We start from the raw sequence: 17,460 nt of genomic DNA, 5'->3' as shown, positions 1-17,460 counted from the left end.
TGACGTTGGATCTCTGAATAAAGCGATGGACCCGAGTATGTCGCTGCTCGTCAAGTCGGTTAAAAGCAAAACGGAGAAGTTTTTGGCTCGGAAGAAGCAGAAGCTCACATAGAGACCTCCTTTCTACAAACCCCGACAGTCCTGGAGTCAGACACTCGTCAGGTCGAGTCCTCCTGACCGGACACCATCCACTTCCTGTCACCTGGAAACAACATGAACTGAATCCTGCTGCCTCACATCAGGTTATATTTTTATTTCTCTTCTCATTAAATCGTTTACAAACAGAACTAAGTTTGCGTGGGTTGGTCCTTTAATGTGACAGTTTCATTCAGACATCAAGTATCACTTTAAATACATTCATTAACGTGGTGTTACTGACGTCTGCTTCCAGCTGCATTACATCTAAAGACTCATTTCACTAGCTAGAACCCCGCCTCGGCCGAGGGCGAACCTTCATTGATTGAAGGAGATTAAGCCAGGGTGAGAGTTTCGCGGTTTGGGGAAGGCTTAGTTGAGGATCTACTGCGGCTCCCGGGCTTTGCAAATCCCCAAAAGAAGCCATCCTAAGAAAGCAAGACTGCCTGCCCTTTGCGCAGGTCGTCAAAGCTGTGGCGGGTGTAAATTTGGTTGGCTTGGGAAGACCAGCGGCCCATGATCTTGATGAGGTGGTCTGGGACTCCTCTGCTTGACTTGATGGTGGCTGCCCCTATGCGGAAGGAGTGGCCGGAGAAGGAGTCAGGATTAATTCCAGAGTTTATTAGAACTGCTCTGAAGTGTAAAAGGAACCAGGATCGATTGGCAACTTTGCCTGTTTCCGTGATGAACAGCGGTTCATGGGAAGAAGTTTGCTGCATTTTCCTAAGCTGAAGATAGTGTATGACGGGTTCGTAGGGGCTCATATTAATTTAGTTTAAAGTAAAATATGGGAACTGGGTTGCTGACCTGGTTTGTGCTCCGTTTGAGCGAATAGCCTAAGCAATCTTCGGAGATGGGATAAAGGTCTGACACACAAGGGTGGAGACTCGGGTTAAACTTGGCTGAAGAAGAAGCGAATTCTGAGCATCATGAGAAACCGAAGAAAGCAAGTAGAAATATGGATTCCAGAGTGCGCGCCAGGTGGGTGGAAAAGTGGTTAGAGCGAAGGGTGGCAATGCAGCGAGAAATAAGATCGGTGGTTAGCGGGAGATGGCGAGGAGTCGGTGTAGGTGTTTGGCGCTGAAGGCCTTTAATAAGTAAAGACGACTGGGAGAGCGTTACAGGGGAGCCAGTGAGTAATTTTGCAAAGAAGTTGATACCGCTAAGGTAAACCTTAATGGTGGGTATCTCGATGTGGAGAATTGAGTGGACGTGAGAGATGAAGCTGCATACGGAGGCCACGTCGAAGGAAGGGAACGGAAGGTTAAACGTGGCGTGGAAGGAGCGGAAAGAGTTCCAGGCTGTCCAGTAAGTAGAAAGAGTGCTGGGGGCTGAGCTGGTGACGATGGCTCGTTGGGAAAAAGCAATGAGTTCCGCAATGGTTGGTTTCAGATGAGGAATGTTGTGTCTGAAAATGGTGGGACAGTGGTTGGATTCTCCTCCACATCTGGAGCTAAGGTTCTGAAGATCTGGAAGGAGAAGCGAGACAAAGAGTCAGCGATGGAGTTATGGTGGCCAGGAACATGTTTAGCTCGGAGAATAAATTGAAGGGTGACCGACAGCCACGTGAGACGGCGTATGAAGGGCATGATTGCGGGAGAGTTTGTTCTGCCTTTGTTAATGACGTCGACTATGGCGATATTATCAGAATGGATGAGTATAGACCTTTTTGGCCACTCGTGCCCCCAGAGGAGAGCCGCGATGACGACCGGATATATTTCGTGGACTGCTGAAGATGATAATAGGGAGCCTTGGAGGAAGTTACGGAACTCGATGGGCCATTCAGCTGAAAACCATCGTCTGCCGTAGTGACCCCCAAAACCGGCGGAAGGAGCAGCGTCAGTATAGAGCTGAATGTCTTCTGGGTTGGAAAGTTGGTCGTCGTAAAAAAAGGTGATACCGTTCCAGTTGGAGAGGAGGTGCAGCCACATCTGCATCTCTGTTCTGGAGGGGGTCTCCATGGAGACTGGATCGATAAGTGAGGGTGTAAATGATGCGAGGGAGAGCAAGTGAGAAATAAAGGAGCGACCCTGGGGGATGATGCGCAAGGCAAAGTTCAGAAATCCCAAGAGGGAGAGCAGTTGTCGTTTGGTGCAAGAGGGAGTAAGAAGAAAGTTTTGTAGGAGGAGAATGGTGCGGTGGAGTTTCTCCGCGGGCAAAGAAGCTTGGAACCGGACAGTGTCGAGACTAATCCCGAGAAACTCCAAGATGTGTGAAGGACCTTCTGTTTTCTCTTCAGAGAGAGGGACGCCAAGCTGAGCGAAGACTAATTTCATGGTCAAGAGACCGTGGGCTGGAGGTGATAAAGGAGGGGTTATAACAAGTAAGTCGTCGAGGAGGTGGACCATCTGTCAGGTCCGGATGAATCTCATGGTTTGATTGTGAAATCAAAGGCACGAAATCATCTGCAGTCACACACACACACACACACACACACACACACACACACACACACAAACACACACACACACACACACACACACACACACACACACGCTATCATAATTCTGAAAACAAACTAAAGTGCTTTTAATTCCTACAGATTACTCCTTTAAAGAGTGCCGGTGCAGCTCTGTCTGTCAGGGTTTGTTTCCTCCTTCTTGTATCTCACTGTAAGTTTATTGCAGCTCACAGATCAGTTTTACAAAATGAGGTAAAACAAACAAACTGCTGGTTTAATATTTAACAAATTGTTGGATTTTAACAACTTCTTACTTCGTCCACTGTGACAAATCTTCATGTGAAATGTGACTGAACCTGTCAGATAAATGTGGTGGAGTGGAAGGAGACAGTAGCTGAACATTTAAATACTCCAGTGAAGTACAAATACCTACAAATCGTACTTTAGTAAATGTACTTGGTTACTTTCCACCACAGACTCTTCTCATGTTGTTCCTGGATGTAAACAGGAAGTTGAGGTGTTTATGTTGTTACCTAATGGCTGCTGTTCTGATGCCATCTGCTGGACACCGACGGGAAATACACCAGGCTCAAAAGTTTCAAAATAAAAGATTTTTCACAATCTCAGCATTATAATATTGATCATTACAAAAACAGTGGAGGCTGAAAACAGATATTATATTCAGAATCTGCTTTATTGGTCAAATTTAATAACACATACATCATCTGTCAGTGTACTGACACTCATGATTGATTAATCTGCTGATTGTTTCCTACATTAACTGATCAATAATATGACATGTAGCCCATAAACACCCCAACATGTTGATGTTTCGTACCTGCCTCTCACTGCTGCAGTTTCTTTCGGACACCAGTTGGTTTACATTTTTTTTTTTTTTTTAACTCATCACTACGAGAGATATATACGATACAATGGGTCACATTTTGTATATATCTGTGCATTATACCATAATTACTATTTTTTTTGTTCTATTTTTGTTATCACATTATGTTACATTTGATTGTAAAATCTCTTCATCAAAAAACAGAAAAACCTTCAACCTGCAGAGAAAATGTGTTTCCTGCTCAGACGTGTTGATGTTGTGACTCTGAAGCTTTCTGACACTCTGACAGAAACATTCCAGCTCAGGACATCATGACTTTTAATGCTGCATCATCACATCAGACAGGAAACAGTGGGGACATACTGGACATCACAGGAGACACATTTCCCTCAGCCTCAGTCCCACAGACCGGATCACAGAGAACCTTTTTAATAAGTACGTTCACTGATGGAGACGCTTCATCATGAAACAGATCAGGCAGTTTGATTGACAGGAGAAATGATCAGAGGTGCAGAGTTTTTACCACCATCATTATTACAGGGACTGAAGAATGGGAGCAGTTTGTCAGTGAAGGAGCAGCCAGTAAAGGAGTAGATAAGAGCTGCAGCATCGACATCATAAAAAGAGACCAGACCCTCCTCATAATCCACAAACACCCCCACCTTCTCAGGACCAGACCCAAGACTCAGACGGACTGAAGGGTCAGCAAGAGCTTCGTATTTATTTCCATTTCTCAACCATATAGTCCAGAAACCTTTCTGAGGAGTCACTGTGATTTTTCCTTTCCTGTTGATCGACTCTCTGACCACTCCTAAAGTCCAGTCTGTCTTTCCTTTAACCTGAACCTCAATGTAAAACTTGCCTGCAGAGAAACTCTTCTTTCCGAAAACACAAACAAATTCAGAAAACCTCTCTGGGTTGTCTGGAAGATTCTTCCTCACGTCACCATGGTTCACTTGTTTCCCGTCATCAGACAGGATGAGTTTAGGATGTGCTGTATCAGGATCCAGAGTCACGTCCACTGCAGACTGCTGGAGTCTCTTCAGCTCGGCCTCAAACAGCAGCTTCCTCTTTTTCCTGAGCGTCTCCTCCAGCTGAACCACAGCTCTCACCACAGTCCCCTCATATGATGGTGGACGGACACTGACCTCTGTCCGGTCCTCGATGGGTGGAGCAGCTGTCAGGGACCAGAAGCTTTGGAGGAGTTGGAGGTGGTCTGCAGAGCGTGAGAGCTGCTCCACCTCAGAGCTCCTCTTCATCAGCTCAGAGATTTCCTGCTGCAGATCTGTGATGAAACCTTCAGCCTGTTTCTCTACTGTTTCCTGCTTCTCTTGGATCTCCTCTATGAGCTCGTTCAGGCCTCTCTCAGCCGCCTCCTTCAGAGCAGTGAACACCTCAACACCTTCTGCTTTCTCTCTGTCTGCAGCAGCTTTACTCGTCTTCACCGACTCTTTGAGCTCCTCAATCTTCAGTCGTCTCTTCTGGATCATCTGCTGAATCTCAGCCTCTGTCTTCCCCAGCTCTGCCTTCTTTCCTTCAGATTTTTCTCTCAGAGGAACCAACTCGTGTGTCTTGTGGTCTAAAACAAAGCAGAGCACGCAGACACATGTCTGGTCGGTCTGACAGAACAGCTCCAGAGGTTTATGGTGCTTCGTACACATCCTGCCTTCCAGGTTCTCCACAGGCTCCGTCAGCTGATGTCTTTTCAGGCTGGACGTTGTCAGATGAGGCTGCAGGTGAGTCTCACAGTAGGAGGTCAGACACACCAGGCAGGACTTGAGGGCCTTCAGTTTGGTTCCAGTGCAGACATCACAGGGAACTTCTCCTGGTTTGGCAGCTTGTTGCTCTGAGCTGCTGCTGCTGGCTTTCTGTTGAGATTCATGTCTGAACTGAGCAACTATCTCAGAGAACAACGTGTTGACTCTCAGCTGAGGTCTAGTGTCGAACTTCTCTTTACACATGGGACACTGACACCTGTCGGTAACGGTCCAGTGTTGAGTGATGCAGTTTTTGCAGAAGTTGTGTCCACATGGTGTGCTGACTGGATCAGTGAACACATCCAGACAGATGGAGCACAGAAACTGATCCTCAGAGAGAAGACAGCTGGCAGCAGACATGTCTGCAGTCTGAGGACAAAAGTCAAAGAGGAAAAAACATCATTTTAAAAAGAGTTATGAAGACAAATATTCTTCTATTGTTTCTTCTGTTCTACAGCTGAACTTCAGAGTTAAAATGCCACGAGGAGTCGGTACGAAATCAAAGGAGTTGAACTTCCTGTTTGATTGAAGCTGTAAGTTTTGTGTTGATGCAGGTTGTTGAAACAGTAAATCTGATCAGCTGTACTCACCAGTGTTGGACTCAGGTGTTGAGGAAGAACAAATGAAGTTTATTTTGTCTTCAGATAGAAACACAGAGATTCGTCTCGACTGCAGCTCTGTCGTCTCTCTGACTAACTTTGTCTTTCACTTTAATCTGAACTTGAAACTTGTCCTTCCAATGTTTACTCGCTTTTTATTGCTGCTGTTTGTCAGGGTGTGTTTCCTCATTCAGGTTCAGACATTAATGAAAGTCACAACACTGTTTCGAAAAACAGTTGGGATGGTGTGTAAAATGTAATAAAATAAATGTGATGATTTATAAATCATGTGAACTCATATTTAATTGAAAATCGACCAAAAACAACATGTCAACTGTTGAAACTGAGAAAGTGTATTTTAGAAAAAATATATGCTTTCTTAATAATTTGATGGCACCAACAAATCTCAAAAAGTTGGAACAGAGTCAAAATTACAAATAATTTGTGGATTTCATCATCTACAGTTCATAATATAATCAAATGATTCAGAGAATCTGGAGAAATCTCTGTACACAAGGGACAAGGCTGAATATTGGATGGTGGTGATCTTCGGGTCCTCAGGCAGCACTGCATTAAAAACAGACAAAATTCTGTAGTGGAAATCACTGCCTGGTCTCAGGAACACTTCTGAAAACAAATCTATTCGGTTAAACTGCTGGTTTCATATTTAACAAATTGTTGTATTTTAACAACTTATTTCGTCCACTGTGACAAATCTTCATGTGAAAAGTGACTGAAGCTGTCAGATAAATGTGGTGGAGTGGAAGGAGACGGTAGCTAAACATTTAAATACTCTAGTAAACTACAAATACCTCCAAATCGTACTTTAGTAAATGTACTCGGTTACTTTCCACCACAGACTCTTCTCATGTTGTTCCTGGATGTAAACAGGAAGTTGAGGTGTTTATGTTGCTACCTAATGGCTGCTGCTGATGCCCTCTGCTGGACACAGGAAATACACCAGGCTAAAAAGTTTCAAAATAAAAGATTTTTCACAATCTCAGCATTATAATATTGATCATTACAAAAACAGTGGAGGCTGAAAACAGATATTATTTTCAGAATATGCTTTATTAGTCAAATTTAAAAACACATACATCATCTATCAGTGTACTGACACTCATGATTGATTAATCTGCTGATTGTTTCCTCTATTAACTGATCAATAATATGACATGTAGCCCATAAACACCCCAACATGTTGATGTTTCGTACCTGCCTCTCACTGCTGCAGTTATTACATCACATTATGTTACATTTGATTGTAAAATCTCATCAAAAAAACAGAAAAACCTTCAACCTGCAGAGAAAATGTGTTTCCTGCTCAGACGTGTTGATGTTGTGACTCTGAAGCTTTCTGACACTCTGACAGAAACATTCCAGCTCAGGACATCATGACTTTTAATGCTGCATCATCACATCAGACAGGAAACAGTGGGGACATACTGGACATCACAGGAGACACATTTCCCTCAGCCTCAGTCCCACAGACCGGATCACAGAGAACCTTTTTAATAAGTACGTTCACTGATGGAGACGCTTCATCATGAAACAGATCAGGCAGTTTGATTGACAGGAGAGATGATCAGAGGTGCAGAGTTTTTACCACCTTCATTAAGACAGGGATTTAAAAATGGGAGGAGTTTGTCAGTGAAGGAGCAGCCAGTAAAGGAGTAGATAAGAGCTGCAGCATTGACATCATAAAAGGAGACCAGACCCTCCTCATAATCCACAAACACACCCACCTTCTCAGGACCAGACCCAAGACTCAGACGGACTGAAGGGTCAGCAAGAGCTTTGTATTCATTTCCATTTCTCAGACTTTTAGTCCAGAAACCTTCCTGAGGAGTCAGTGTGATGCTTACCTTCCTGTTGATCGACTCTCTGACTACTCCTAAAGTCCATTTAGTCTTTCCTTTAACCTGAACCTCAAAGTAAAACCTGCCTGCAGAGAAACTCTGCTTTCCTAAAACACAAACACATTTAGAAAACCTCTCTGGGTTGTCTGGAAGATTCTTCCTCACATCACCATGGTTCACCCGTTTCCTGTCATCAGACAGGATGATGTTAGGATGTGCTGTATCAGGATCCAGAGTCACGTCCACTGCAGACTGCTGGAGTCTCTTCAGCTCGGCCTCAAACAGCAGCTTCCTCTTTTTCCTGAGCGTCTCCTCCAGCTGAACCACAGCTCTCACCACAGTCCCCTCATATGATGGTGGACGGACGCTGACCTCTGTCCGGTCCTCGGTGGGTGGAGCAGCTGTCAGGGACGAGAAGCTTTGGAGGAGGTGGAGGTGGTCTGCAGAGCGTGAAAGCTGCTCCACCTCAGAGCTCCTCTTCATCAGCTCAGAGATTTCCTGCTGCAGATCTGTGATGAAACCTTCAGCCTGTTTCTCTACTGTTTCCTGCTTCTCTTGGATCTCCTCTATGAGCTCGTTCAGGCCTCTCTCAGCCGCCTCCTTCAGAGCAGTGAACACCTCAACACCTTCTGCTTTCTCTCTGTCTGCAGCAGCTTTACTCGTCTTCACCGACTCTTTGAGCTCCTCAATCTTCAGTCGTCTCTTCTGGATCATCTGCTGAATCTCAGCCTCTGTCTTCCCCAGCTCTGCCTTCTTTCCTTCATATTCTTCTCTCAGAGGAACCAACTCGTGTGTCTTGTGGTCTAAAACAGAGCAGAGCACGCAGACACACGTCTGGTCGGTCTGACAGAACAGCTCCAGAGGTTTATGGTGCTTCGTACACATCCTTCCTTCCAGGTTCTCCACAGGCTCTGTCAGCTGATGTCTTTTCAGGCTGGACGTTGTCAGATGAGGTTGCAGGTGAGTCTCACAGTAGGAGGTCAGACACACCAGGCAGGATTTGAGGGCCTTCAGTTTGGTTCCAGTGCAGACGTCACAGGGAACTTCTCCTGGTTTGGCAGCTTGTTGCTCTGAGCTGCTGCTGCTGGCTTTCTGTTGAGCTTCATGTCTGAACTGAGCAACCATCTCAGAGATGAACGTGTTGATGTTTAGTTCAGGTATTCTCCGGAACACCTTATTACACATGGGACACTGACACCTGTCGGTAACGGTCCAGTTTTGAGTGATGCAGTTTTTGCAGAAGTTGTGTCCACATGGTGTGCTGACTGGATCAGTGAACACATCCAGACAGATGGAGCACAGAAACTGATCCTCAGAGAGAAGACAGCTGGCAGCAGACATGTCTGCAGTCTGAGGACAAAAGTCAAAGAGGGAAAAACATCATTTTAAAAAGAGTTATAAAGACAAATATTCTTCTATTGATTCTTCTGTTCTACAGCTGAACTTCACAGAGTTAACGTGACACGAGGAGTCGGTACGAAATGAAAGGAGTTGAACTCCCTGTTTGATTGAAGCTGTAAGTTTTGTGTTGATGCTGGTTGTTGAAACAGTAAATCTGATCAGCTGTACTCCCCAGTGTTGGACTCGGGTGTTGAGGAAAAACAGATGAAGTTTATTTAATCTTCAGATAGAAACACAGAGATTAGTCTCGATTGCTGCTCTGCCATCTCTCTGACTAATTTTATCTTTCACTTTTTCACTTTAATGTGATCTGTAATCTAGTTTTTCCAGTTTGGCTCCGCCTCTCTGCTGCCGTTTGTCAGGGTGTGTTTCCTCATTCAGGTTCAGACATTATTAAAGTTACAACACTGTTTCCAAAAAAGTTGGGATGCTGTGTAAAATATAATTAAATATATGTGAATATTTATAAATCATGTAAACTCATTTTTAATTGAAAATGGACCAAAGACAACATATCAAATGTTGAAACTGAAAAAAGTTCTATTGTTTTATGAAAATTATATTCTTATTTTAAATTTGATAGCAGCAACACGTCTGAAAAAGTTGTAATAGAGTCAAAATTGCAAAGAATTTGTGGATTTTAAATCAGTCTGACTCAGAGACACAGCAGGATGGAATAACACGTGTCTCACCGGTCTCCGTCTGTCCTCAGCTGGACGTTAAAGACACTCGTTTCCAGGCCACGTTCACCTCCCACCTGTTCAACCTGGACCCCTCCCACCCCAGCTACAAGAAGACCAGAGCCACTCAGAGCATCCTGGCCGAGAAGCAGCGCCGGCGGGAGGAGTAGGAGGAGGAGGAGGAAGAAGCGGGGCGGCGCCACACGGTCGGCACTTAGGAGACCACGCCCACACCGGCAGGTGCCAAGAGTAAACAGGAAGCAGCGGGGAAGATGCGGGAAAGTGACGTCGGCGCTCCGAATAAAGCGATGGACCCGAGTCTGTCGCTGGTCGTCAAGTCGATTAAAAGCAAAACAGAGCAGTTTCAGGCTCGGAAGAAGCAGAAGCTCACGTAGAGACCTCGTTTCTACGAACGCCGACGGTGTCAGGAGTCCGGTTTGCCTTCGTTTTATCCCCGATCACCTCTCCTCCTGTGTCCTCTCAATCCCCTGTCTGCTTGTTCTGTGTCCTCCTTTTCTCTCCTCCCGTGGCCACGCCCCTCACCGGTCCCAGCAGCTGCAGCCACTCACCCCGGATCACCACCTGCAGGTGTGCTGCATCTCCCTGATCACCTCCCCGGACTATATGTACCCTGCCCCTGCACTCCTCTGGTTGTAGGTTCATTTGTTAGTCCCCCGTCCGTCCAGTTCCTCCCGTTCCTCCCGTTCCTCCCGTGCAGCTCCCTGTCCGAGTCACCAGTGGTGGAGTTGCTCTCCCGACTCGGAGGCTTATTTCTTCCAGCGGTCCTGTCCGCTGGTCTGCCGGCAGCCCTGCCAGCCGTGTCTCCCCGGATCTGTCGTTTGAGTTGCCCTCCCGACTGGAAGCAAGTGGACACGATAGGTGCCACCCTTTGGTTTGTTTGTTTTTGTGTTGATTAGAATAAAGACTGTATATTGGAACCGATATCCAAGGCTGTGAGCCTGTATTTGGGTCCTGGTAAACACCATCTCATGACAGACGGTCCTGGAGTCAGACACTCGTCAGGTCGAGTCCTCCTGACCGGACACCATCCACTTCCTGTCAGCTGGAAACAACATGAACTGAATCCTGCTGCCTCACATCAGGTTATATTTTTATTTCTCTTCTCATTAAATCATTTACAAACAGAACTAAGTTTGTGTGGGTTGGTCCTTTTTAATTTGACAGTTTCATTCAGACATCAAGTATCACTTTAAAGACATTTATTAACGTGGTGTTACTGACGTCTGCTTCCAGCTGCATTACATCTAACGACTCATTAAACGTTTATCTGCCGCATTTAACTGAAACATCCTGAAGGTGCTTCTGTTACAGCCGCTCCTATTGGTCGACAGAAACCTGAGAGGTCGGTCTCCTCCGGGCTGCAGCCAATAAAACGCAATGACACCTGTCATGTCCAGATGAATCTGATGGTTTGATTGTGAAATCAACTGCAGTCACACACACACACACACACACACACTCTAATCAGTTCATCATATAATTCTGAAAACAAACTAAAGTGCCTTTAATTCCTACAGATTACTCCTTTAAAGAGAGCCGGTGCAGCTCTGTCTGTCAGGGTTTATTTCCTCCTTCTTGTATCTCAGAGTTTATTGCAGCTCACAGATCAGTTTTACAAAATGAGGTCAAACAAACAAACTGCTGGTTTAATATTTAACAAATTGTTGGATTTTAACAATTTATTTCATCCATTGTGATAAATCTTCATGTGAAATGTGACTGAAGCTGTCAGATAAATGTGGTGGAGTGGAAGGAGACGGTAGCTAAACATTTAAATACTCCAGTAAACTACAAATACCTCCAAATCGTACTTTAGTAAATGTACTCGGTTACTTTCCACCACAGACTCTTCTCATGTTGTTCCTGGATGTAAACAGGAAGTGGAGGTGTTTATGTTGTTACCTAATGGCTGCTGCTGATGCCCTCTGCTGGCCACAGATAGGAGATAAACCAGGCTAAAAAGTTTCAAAATAAAACATTTTTCACAATCTCAGTGTAACCCACGTTAGTTTTACCAGCAACTAAAGGGTTAACTCACACATGCAATACCGACGTTTACCAGAGGGGCGCTGTGGTGCACGTCGGTAGATCAAAGCCTTCTCCCGGAAGAAGACCCTTTATGTCTCCAATGAAACAGCAGCGTCATGATCTACACCATGAAGAATCTCATTTGGTTGATTTCTGCTCACTGCTTTTGAGGATGTTCATTTATTTGATCGTTAACCAGACCGACTCCGAAGGAAGAAGTTTCTTTTAAGTCTGAGAAGAATCTCCGGTGAGTGACGAATGCGTTGCTAACAGTTAGCCGTTGCTGTAGAGCTACAAAGGAGGACAGTCGTTTAGTTGGGCTAAAGATATCTATCAGGAGAGAAGAGAACAAAAACCAGTCGGAGATAAATATTAATTTGTTGATGAATATTATTTTACGTGGTTGATATCTGTGATTGTGGAGCTACATGTACGTGACGGGGCTAGCTAAGCGCTAGCTAAGCGTTGGGGGGTTAATGCGTCGGACCAGTTGAACCGAGCGGGAACGATGACGTCATGTTCTTGTTTTAGCGCCTGAAGTAAACGGTCAGATTGAGAACAGCTGTTGAGTGTGTTGCTTAGTAACGGTGGACGTTTAAATAATGCCTGTTAGGTATAAGTGATGTCACTGAGACATGAGTACATGTGTGTGTGAAATATGTTGGTATGTTAATATTGACCATAGTGAATATTATATATATATATGTATATTCGTAATTTATAAACTATATATAAATATATATGTATATAAAGATATATATATATATATATGTGTATATATGTATATATATATATATATTTGTATATATAGTTTATAAATTACAGTGCTGACATCGTATTCAATTCTGCTGTATGCAGATTGTTTATTTTTTGTATGGATCTGTGATGGAGACAGCGATCCCCAGAAACCTCTGCAGAGCGCTGGAGCTGAGTGACCCTGTGACCCCTGATCATCTTCGCTGTGGGTGAAGCTGCATTTGGGCTTCTTGGATTCTTCTGCCGGAGCACCGACGAGCAAAAGATTCAGATAAGAGTTATTCTGAGAGCCTCCAGACATACACTACCCGGGTAGTAGACTGAAAGACAAGAGACTGAAACTGACTGACTGTGAGAGAAATACCGGTATTGGGGTTATTATTTCAACTTGTTATTTTTCTTTATGTTGTTCCCTTGATTTTCTGTGTGTGTTAATAACTATAATAAATTGCAGTTCAGTTCCTTGTTTTAAACTGCAAACATTTGCCGTGTTTCATTCACTCCCAGAGCGAACTAAAGACAGTCCTAAACTTAACACAGGAAATGTAGTGTGTTACATAGACCTACATCAGCATTATAATGTTGATCGTTATAAAAACAGTGGAGGCTGAAAACAGATATTATTTTCAGAATCTGCTTTATTGGTCAAATTTAATAACACATGCATCGTCTGTCAGTGTACTGACACTCATGATTGATTAATCTGCTATTTGTTTCCTACATTAACTGATCAATAATATGACATGTAGCCCATAAACACCCCAACATGTTGATGTTTCGTACCTGCCTCTCACTGCTGCAGTTATTACTTCACATTATGTTACATTTGATTGCAAAATATCTTCATCAAAAAACAGAAAAACCTTCAACCTGCAGAGAAAATGTGTTTCCTGCTCAGACGTGTTGATGTTGTGACTCTTAAGCTTTCTGACACTCTGACAGAAACATTCCAGCTCAGGACATCATGACTTTTAATGCTGCATCATCACATCAGACAGGAAACAGTGGGGACATACTGGACATCAGAGGAGACGCATTTCCCTCAGCCTCAGTCCCACAGACCGGATCACAGAGAACCTTTTTAATAAGTACGTTCACTGATGGAGACGCTTCATCATGAAACAGATCAGGCACTTTGATTGACAGGAGAGATGATCAGAGGTGCAGAGTTTTTACCACCATCATTAAGACAGGGATTTAAAAATGGGAGGAGTTTGTCAGTGAAGGAGCAGCCAGTAAAGGAGTAGATAAGAGCTGCAGCATCAACATCATAAAAAGAGACCAGACCCTCCTCATAATCCACAAACACCCCCACCTTCTCAGGACCAGACCCAAGACTCAGACGGACTGGAGGGTCAGCAACAGCTTTGTATTCATTTCCATTTCTCAACCATATAGTCCAGAAACCCTTCTGAGGAGAAAGTGTAATGTCTCCCTTCCTGTTGATCGACTCTCTGACCACTCCTAAAGTCCATTTAGTCTTTCCTTTAACCTGAACCTCAAAATAAAATCTGCCTGCAGAGAAACTCTGTTTTCCTAAAACACAACCACATTCAGAAAACCTCTCTGGGTTGTCTGGAAGATTCTTCCTCACATCACCAAGGTTCACTTGTTTCCCGTCATCAGACAGGATGAGATCAGGATGTGCTGTATCAGGATCCAGAGTCACGTCCACTGCAGACTGCTGGAGTCTCTTCAGCTCGGCCTCAAACAGCAGCTTCCTCTTTTTCCTGAGCGTCTCCTCCAGCTGAACCACAGCTCTCACCACAGTCCCCTCATATGATGGTGGACGGACGCTGACCTCTGTCCGGTCCTCGGTGGGTGGAGCAGCTATCAGGGACGAGAAGCTTTGGAGGAGGTGGAGGTGGTCTGCAGAGCGTGAGAGCTGCTCCACCTCAGAGCTCCTCTTCATCAACTCAGAGATTTCCTGCTGCAGATCTGTGATGAAACCTTCAGCCTGTTTCTCTACTGTTTCCTGCTTCTCTTGGATCTCCTCTATGAGCTCGTTCAGGCCTCTCTCAGCCGCCTCCTTCAGAGCAGTGAACACCTCAACACCTTCTGCTTTCTCTCTGTCTGCAGCAGCTTTACTCGTCTTCACCGACTCTTTGAGCTCCTCAATCTTCAGTCGTCTCTTCTGGATCATTTGCTGAATCTCAGCCTCTGTCTTCCCCAGCTCTGCCTTCTTTCCTTCATATTCTTCTCTCAGAGGAACCAACTCGTGTGTCTTGTGGTCTAAAACAGAGCAGAGCACGCAGACACATGTCTGGTCGGTCTGACAGAACAGCTCCAGAGGTTTATGGTGCTTCGTACACATCCTGCCTTCCAGGTTCTCCACAGGCTCCGTCAGCTGATGTCTTTTCAGGCTGGATGTTGTCAGATGAGGCTGCAAGTGAGTCTCACAGTAGGAGGTCAGACACACCAGGCAGGACTTGAGGGCCTTCAGTTTGGTTCCAGTGCAGAAGTCACAGAGAACTTCTCCTGGTTTGGCAGCTTGTTGCTCTGAGCTGCTGCTGCTGGTTTTCTGTTGAGCTTCATGTCTGAACTGAGCAACCATCTCAGAGAACAACGTGTTGATGTTTAGTTCAGGTCTTCTCCGGAACACCTTATTACACATGGGACACTGACACCTGTCGGTAACGGTCCAGTGTTGAGTGATGCAGTTTTTGCAGAAGTTGTGTCCACATGGTGTGCTGACTGGATCAGTGAACACATCCAGACAGATGGAGCACAGAAACTGATCCTGAGAGAGAAGACAGCTGGCAGCAGACATGTCTGCAGTCTGAGGACAAAAGTCAAAGAGGGAAAAACATCAATTTAAAAAGAGTTATAAGGAAAAATATTCTTCTATTGTTTCTTCTGTTCTACAGCTGAACTTCAGAGTTAAAGTGACACGAGGAGTCGGTACGAAATCAAAGGAGCTGAACTTCCTGTTTGATTGAAGCTGTAAGTTTTGTGTTGATGCAGGTTGTTGAAACAGTAAATCTGATCAGCTGTACTCACCAGTGTTGGACTCAGGTGTTGAGGAAGAACAGATGAAGTTTATTTTATCTTCAGATAGAAACACAGAGATTCGTCTCGACTGCAGCTCTGCTTTCTCTCTGACTAACTTTCACTTTAATGTGACATGGAATCTAGTTTTTCCAGTTTGGCTCCCCCTCTCTGCTGCTGTTTGTCAGGGTGTGTTTCCTCATTCAAGGTTCAGACGTTATTCAAGTGACAACACTGTTTCCAAAAACATTTGGGATGGTGTGTGAAATGTAATAAAATAAATGTGATGATTTATAAATCATGTAAACTCATATTTAATTGAAAATCGACCAAAGACAACATATCAACTGTTGAAACTGAGAAATTCTATTGTAGAAAAAATATATGCCTTCTTAATAATTTGATGGCACCAACAAATCTCAAAAAGTTTGAACAGAGTCAAAATTACAATTAATTTGTGGATTTCATCATCTAAAGTTCATAATATAATCAAATGATTCAGAGAATCTGGAGAAATCTCTGTACACAAGGGACAAGGCTGAATATTGGATGGTGGTGCTCTTCGGGTCCTCAGGCAGCACTGCATTAAAAACAGACAAAATTCTGTAGTGAAAATCACTGCCTGGTCTCAGGAACACTTCTGAAAACAAATCTGTTTGGTTTTAATTCCTACAGATTACTCCTTTAAAGACGGCCGGTGCAGCTCTGTCTGATAGGGCTTGTTTCCTCCTTCTTGTATCTCAGAGTTTATTGCAGCTCACAGATCAGTTTTACAAAATGAGGTCAAACAAACAAACTGCTGGTTTAATATTTAACAAATTGTTGGATTTTAACAACTTCTTATTTCGTCCACTGTGACAAATCTTCATGTCAAATGTGACTGAAGCTGTCAGATAAATGTGGTGGAGTGGAAGGAGACAGTAGCTAAACATTTAAATACTCCAGTAAACTACAAATACCTCCAAATCGTACTTTAGTAAATGTACTCGGTTACTTTCCACCACAGACTCTTCTCATGTTGTTCCTGGATGTAAACAGGAAGTTGAGGTGTTTATGTTGTTACCTAATGGCTGCTGCTGATGCCCTCTGCTGGCCACAGATAGGAGATACACCAGGCAAAAAAATTTCAAAATAAAAGATTTTTCACAATCTCAGTGTCACTCACGTTAGTTTTACCAGCAACTAAAGGGTTAACTCACACATGCAATACCGACGTTTACCAGAGGGGCGCTGTGGTGCACGTCGGGAGATCAAAGCCTTCTCCCGGAAGAAGACATTTTATGTCTCCAATGAAACAGCAGCGTCATGATCTACACCATGAAGAATCTCATTTGGTTGATTTCTGCTCACTGCTTTTGAGGATCTTTATTCATTTGATCGTTAACCAGACCGACTCCGAAGGAAGAAGTTTCTTTTAAGTCTGAGAAGAATCTCCGGTGAGTGACGAATGCGTTGCTAACAGTTAGCCGTTGCTGTAGAGCTACAAAGGAGGACAGTCGTTTAGTTGGGCTAAAGATATCTATCAGGAGAGAAGAGAACAAAAACCAGTCGGAGATAAATATTAATTTGTTGATGAATATTATTTTACGTGGTTGATATCTGTGATTGTGGAGCTACATGTACGTGACGGGGCTAGCTAAGCGCTAGCTAAGCGCTGAGGGGTTAATGCGTCGGGACCTGTTGAACCGAGCGGGAACGATGACGTCATGTTCTTGTTTTAGCACCAGAAGTAAACGGGTCAGATTGAGAACAGCTGTTGAGTGTGTTGCTTAGTAACGGTGGACGTTTAAATAATGCCTGTTAGGTATAAGTGATGCCATTGAGACATGAGTACATGTGTGTGTGAAATATGTTGGTATGTTAATATTGACCATAGTGAATATATATATATATATATATATAGAGAGAGAGAGAGAGAGTTTATAAATTACAGTACTGACATTGTATTCAATTCTGCTGTATGCAGGTTGTTTTGTTTGTATGGATCTGTG

The 17,460-nt window shown here is 44.0% G+C and overlaps 4 protein-coding genes across 4 annotated transcripts; all 4 read right to left on the bottom strand.

Annotated features, from left to right (window-relative positions):
* Positions 1 to 1,523: 1,523 nt before the first annotated feature.
* On the bottom strand, positions 1,524 to 2,483 carry LOC138208658 (uncharacterized). The gene has a single exon (XM_069166724.1). The coding sequence runs from the start codon at positions 2,481 to 2,483 to the stop codon at positions 1,524 to 1,526; it is 960 nt and encodes a 319-aa protein (XP_069022825.1).
* Positions 2,484 to 3,241: 758 nt separating this feature from the next.
* LOC138209002 (E3 ubiquitin-protein ligase TRIM21-like) lies at positions 3,242 to 5,734 on the bottom strand. The gene is made up of 2 exons (XM_069167302.1): positions 5,728 to 5,734; positions 3,242 to 5,506 (listed from the first exon to the last, which is right to left on the bottom strand). The coding sequence occupies exon 2, from the start codon at positions 5,495 to 5,497 to the stop codon at positions 3,854 to 3,856; it is 1,644 nt and encodes a 547-aa protein (XP_069023403.1). The 5' UTR covers positions 5,498 to 5,506; positions 5,728 to 5,734; the 3' UTR covers positions 3,242 to 3,853.
* A 1,285-nt stretch (positions 5,735 to 7,019) lies between these two features.
* LOC138209125 (E3 ubiquitin-protein ligase TRIM39-like) lies at positions 7,020 to 8,983 on the bottom strand. The gene has a single exon (XM_069167499.1). The coding sequence runs from the start codon at positions 8,934 to 8,936 to the stop codon at positions 7,293 to 7,295; it is 1,644 nt and encodes a 547-aa protein (XP_069023600.1). The 5' UTR covers positions 8,937 to 8,983; the 3' UTR covers positions 7,020 to 7,292.
* A 4,624-nt stretch (positions 8,984 to 13,607) lies between these two features.
* Positions 13,608 to 15,251, bottom strand: LOC138208655 (E3 ubiquitin-protein ligase TRIM21-like). The gene has a single exon (XM_069166719.1). It carries the CDS (start codon positions 15,249 to 15,251, stop codon positions 13,608 to 13,610), a length of 1,644 nt encoding a protein of 547 aa, XP_069022820.1.
* Positions 15,252 to 17,460: the final 2,209 nt, after the last annotated feature.

Source organism: Embiotoca jacksoni, unplaced genomic scaffold (genome assembly GCF_022577435.1).
Source record: "Embiotoca jacksoni isolate LCO1_2020_lvr unplaced genomic scaffold, fEmbJac1.0.p SCAF_4, whole genome shotgun sequence".
Classification (NCBI taxonomy): domain Eukaryota; kingdom Metazoa; phylum Chordata; class Actinopteri; family Embiotocidae; genus Embiotoca; species Embiotoca jacksoni.
This window is presented reverse-complemented; position numbering and strand designations above follow the sequence as displayed.

Excerpts from the sequence above, each read along its gene's own strand:
- LOC138208658 (XM_069166724.1), bottom strand. The coding sequence starts at position 2,483 with ATGGTCCACCTCCTCGACGACTTACTTGTTATAACCCCTCCTTTATCA.
- LOC138209002 (XM_069167302.1), bottom strand. The coding sequence starts at position 5,497 with ATGTCTGCTGCCAGCTGTCTTCTCTCTGAGGATCAGTTTCTGTGCTCC.
- LOC138209125 (XM_069167499.1), bottom strand. The coding sequence starts at position 8,936 with ATGTCTGCTGCCAGCTGTCTTCTCTCTGAGGATCAGTTTCTGTGCTCC.
- LOC138208655 (XM_069166719.1), bottom strand. The coding sequence starts at position 15,251 with ATGTCTGCTGCCAGCTGTCTTCTCTCTCAGGATCAGTTTCTGTGCTCC.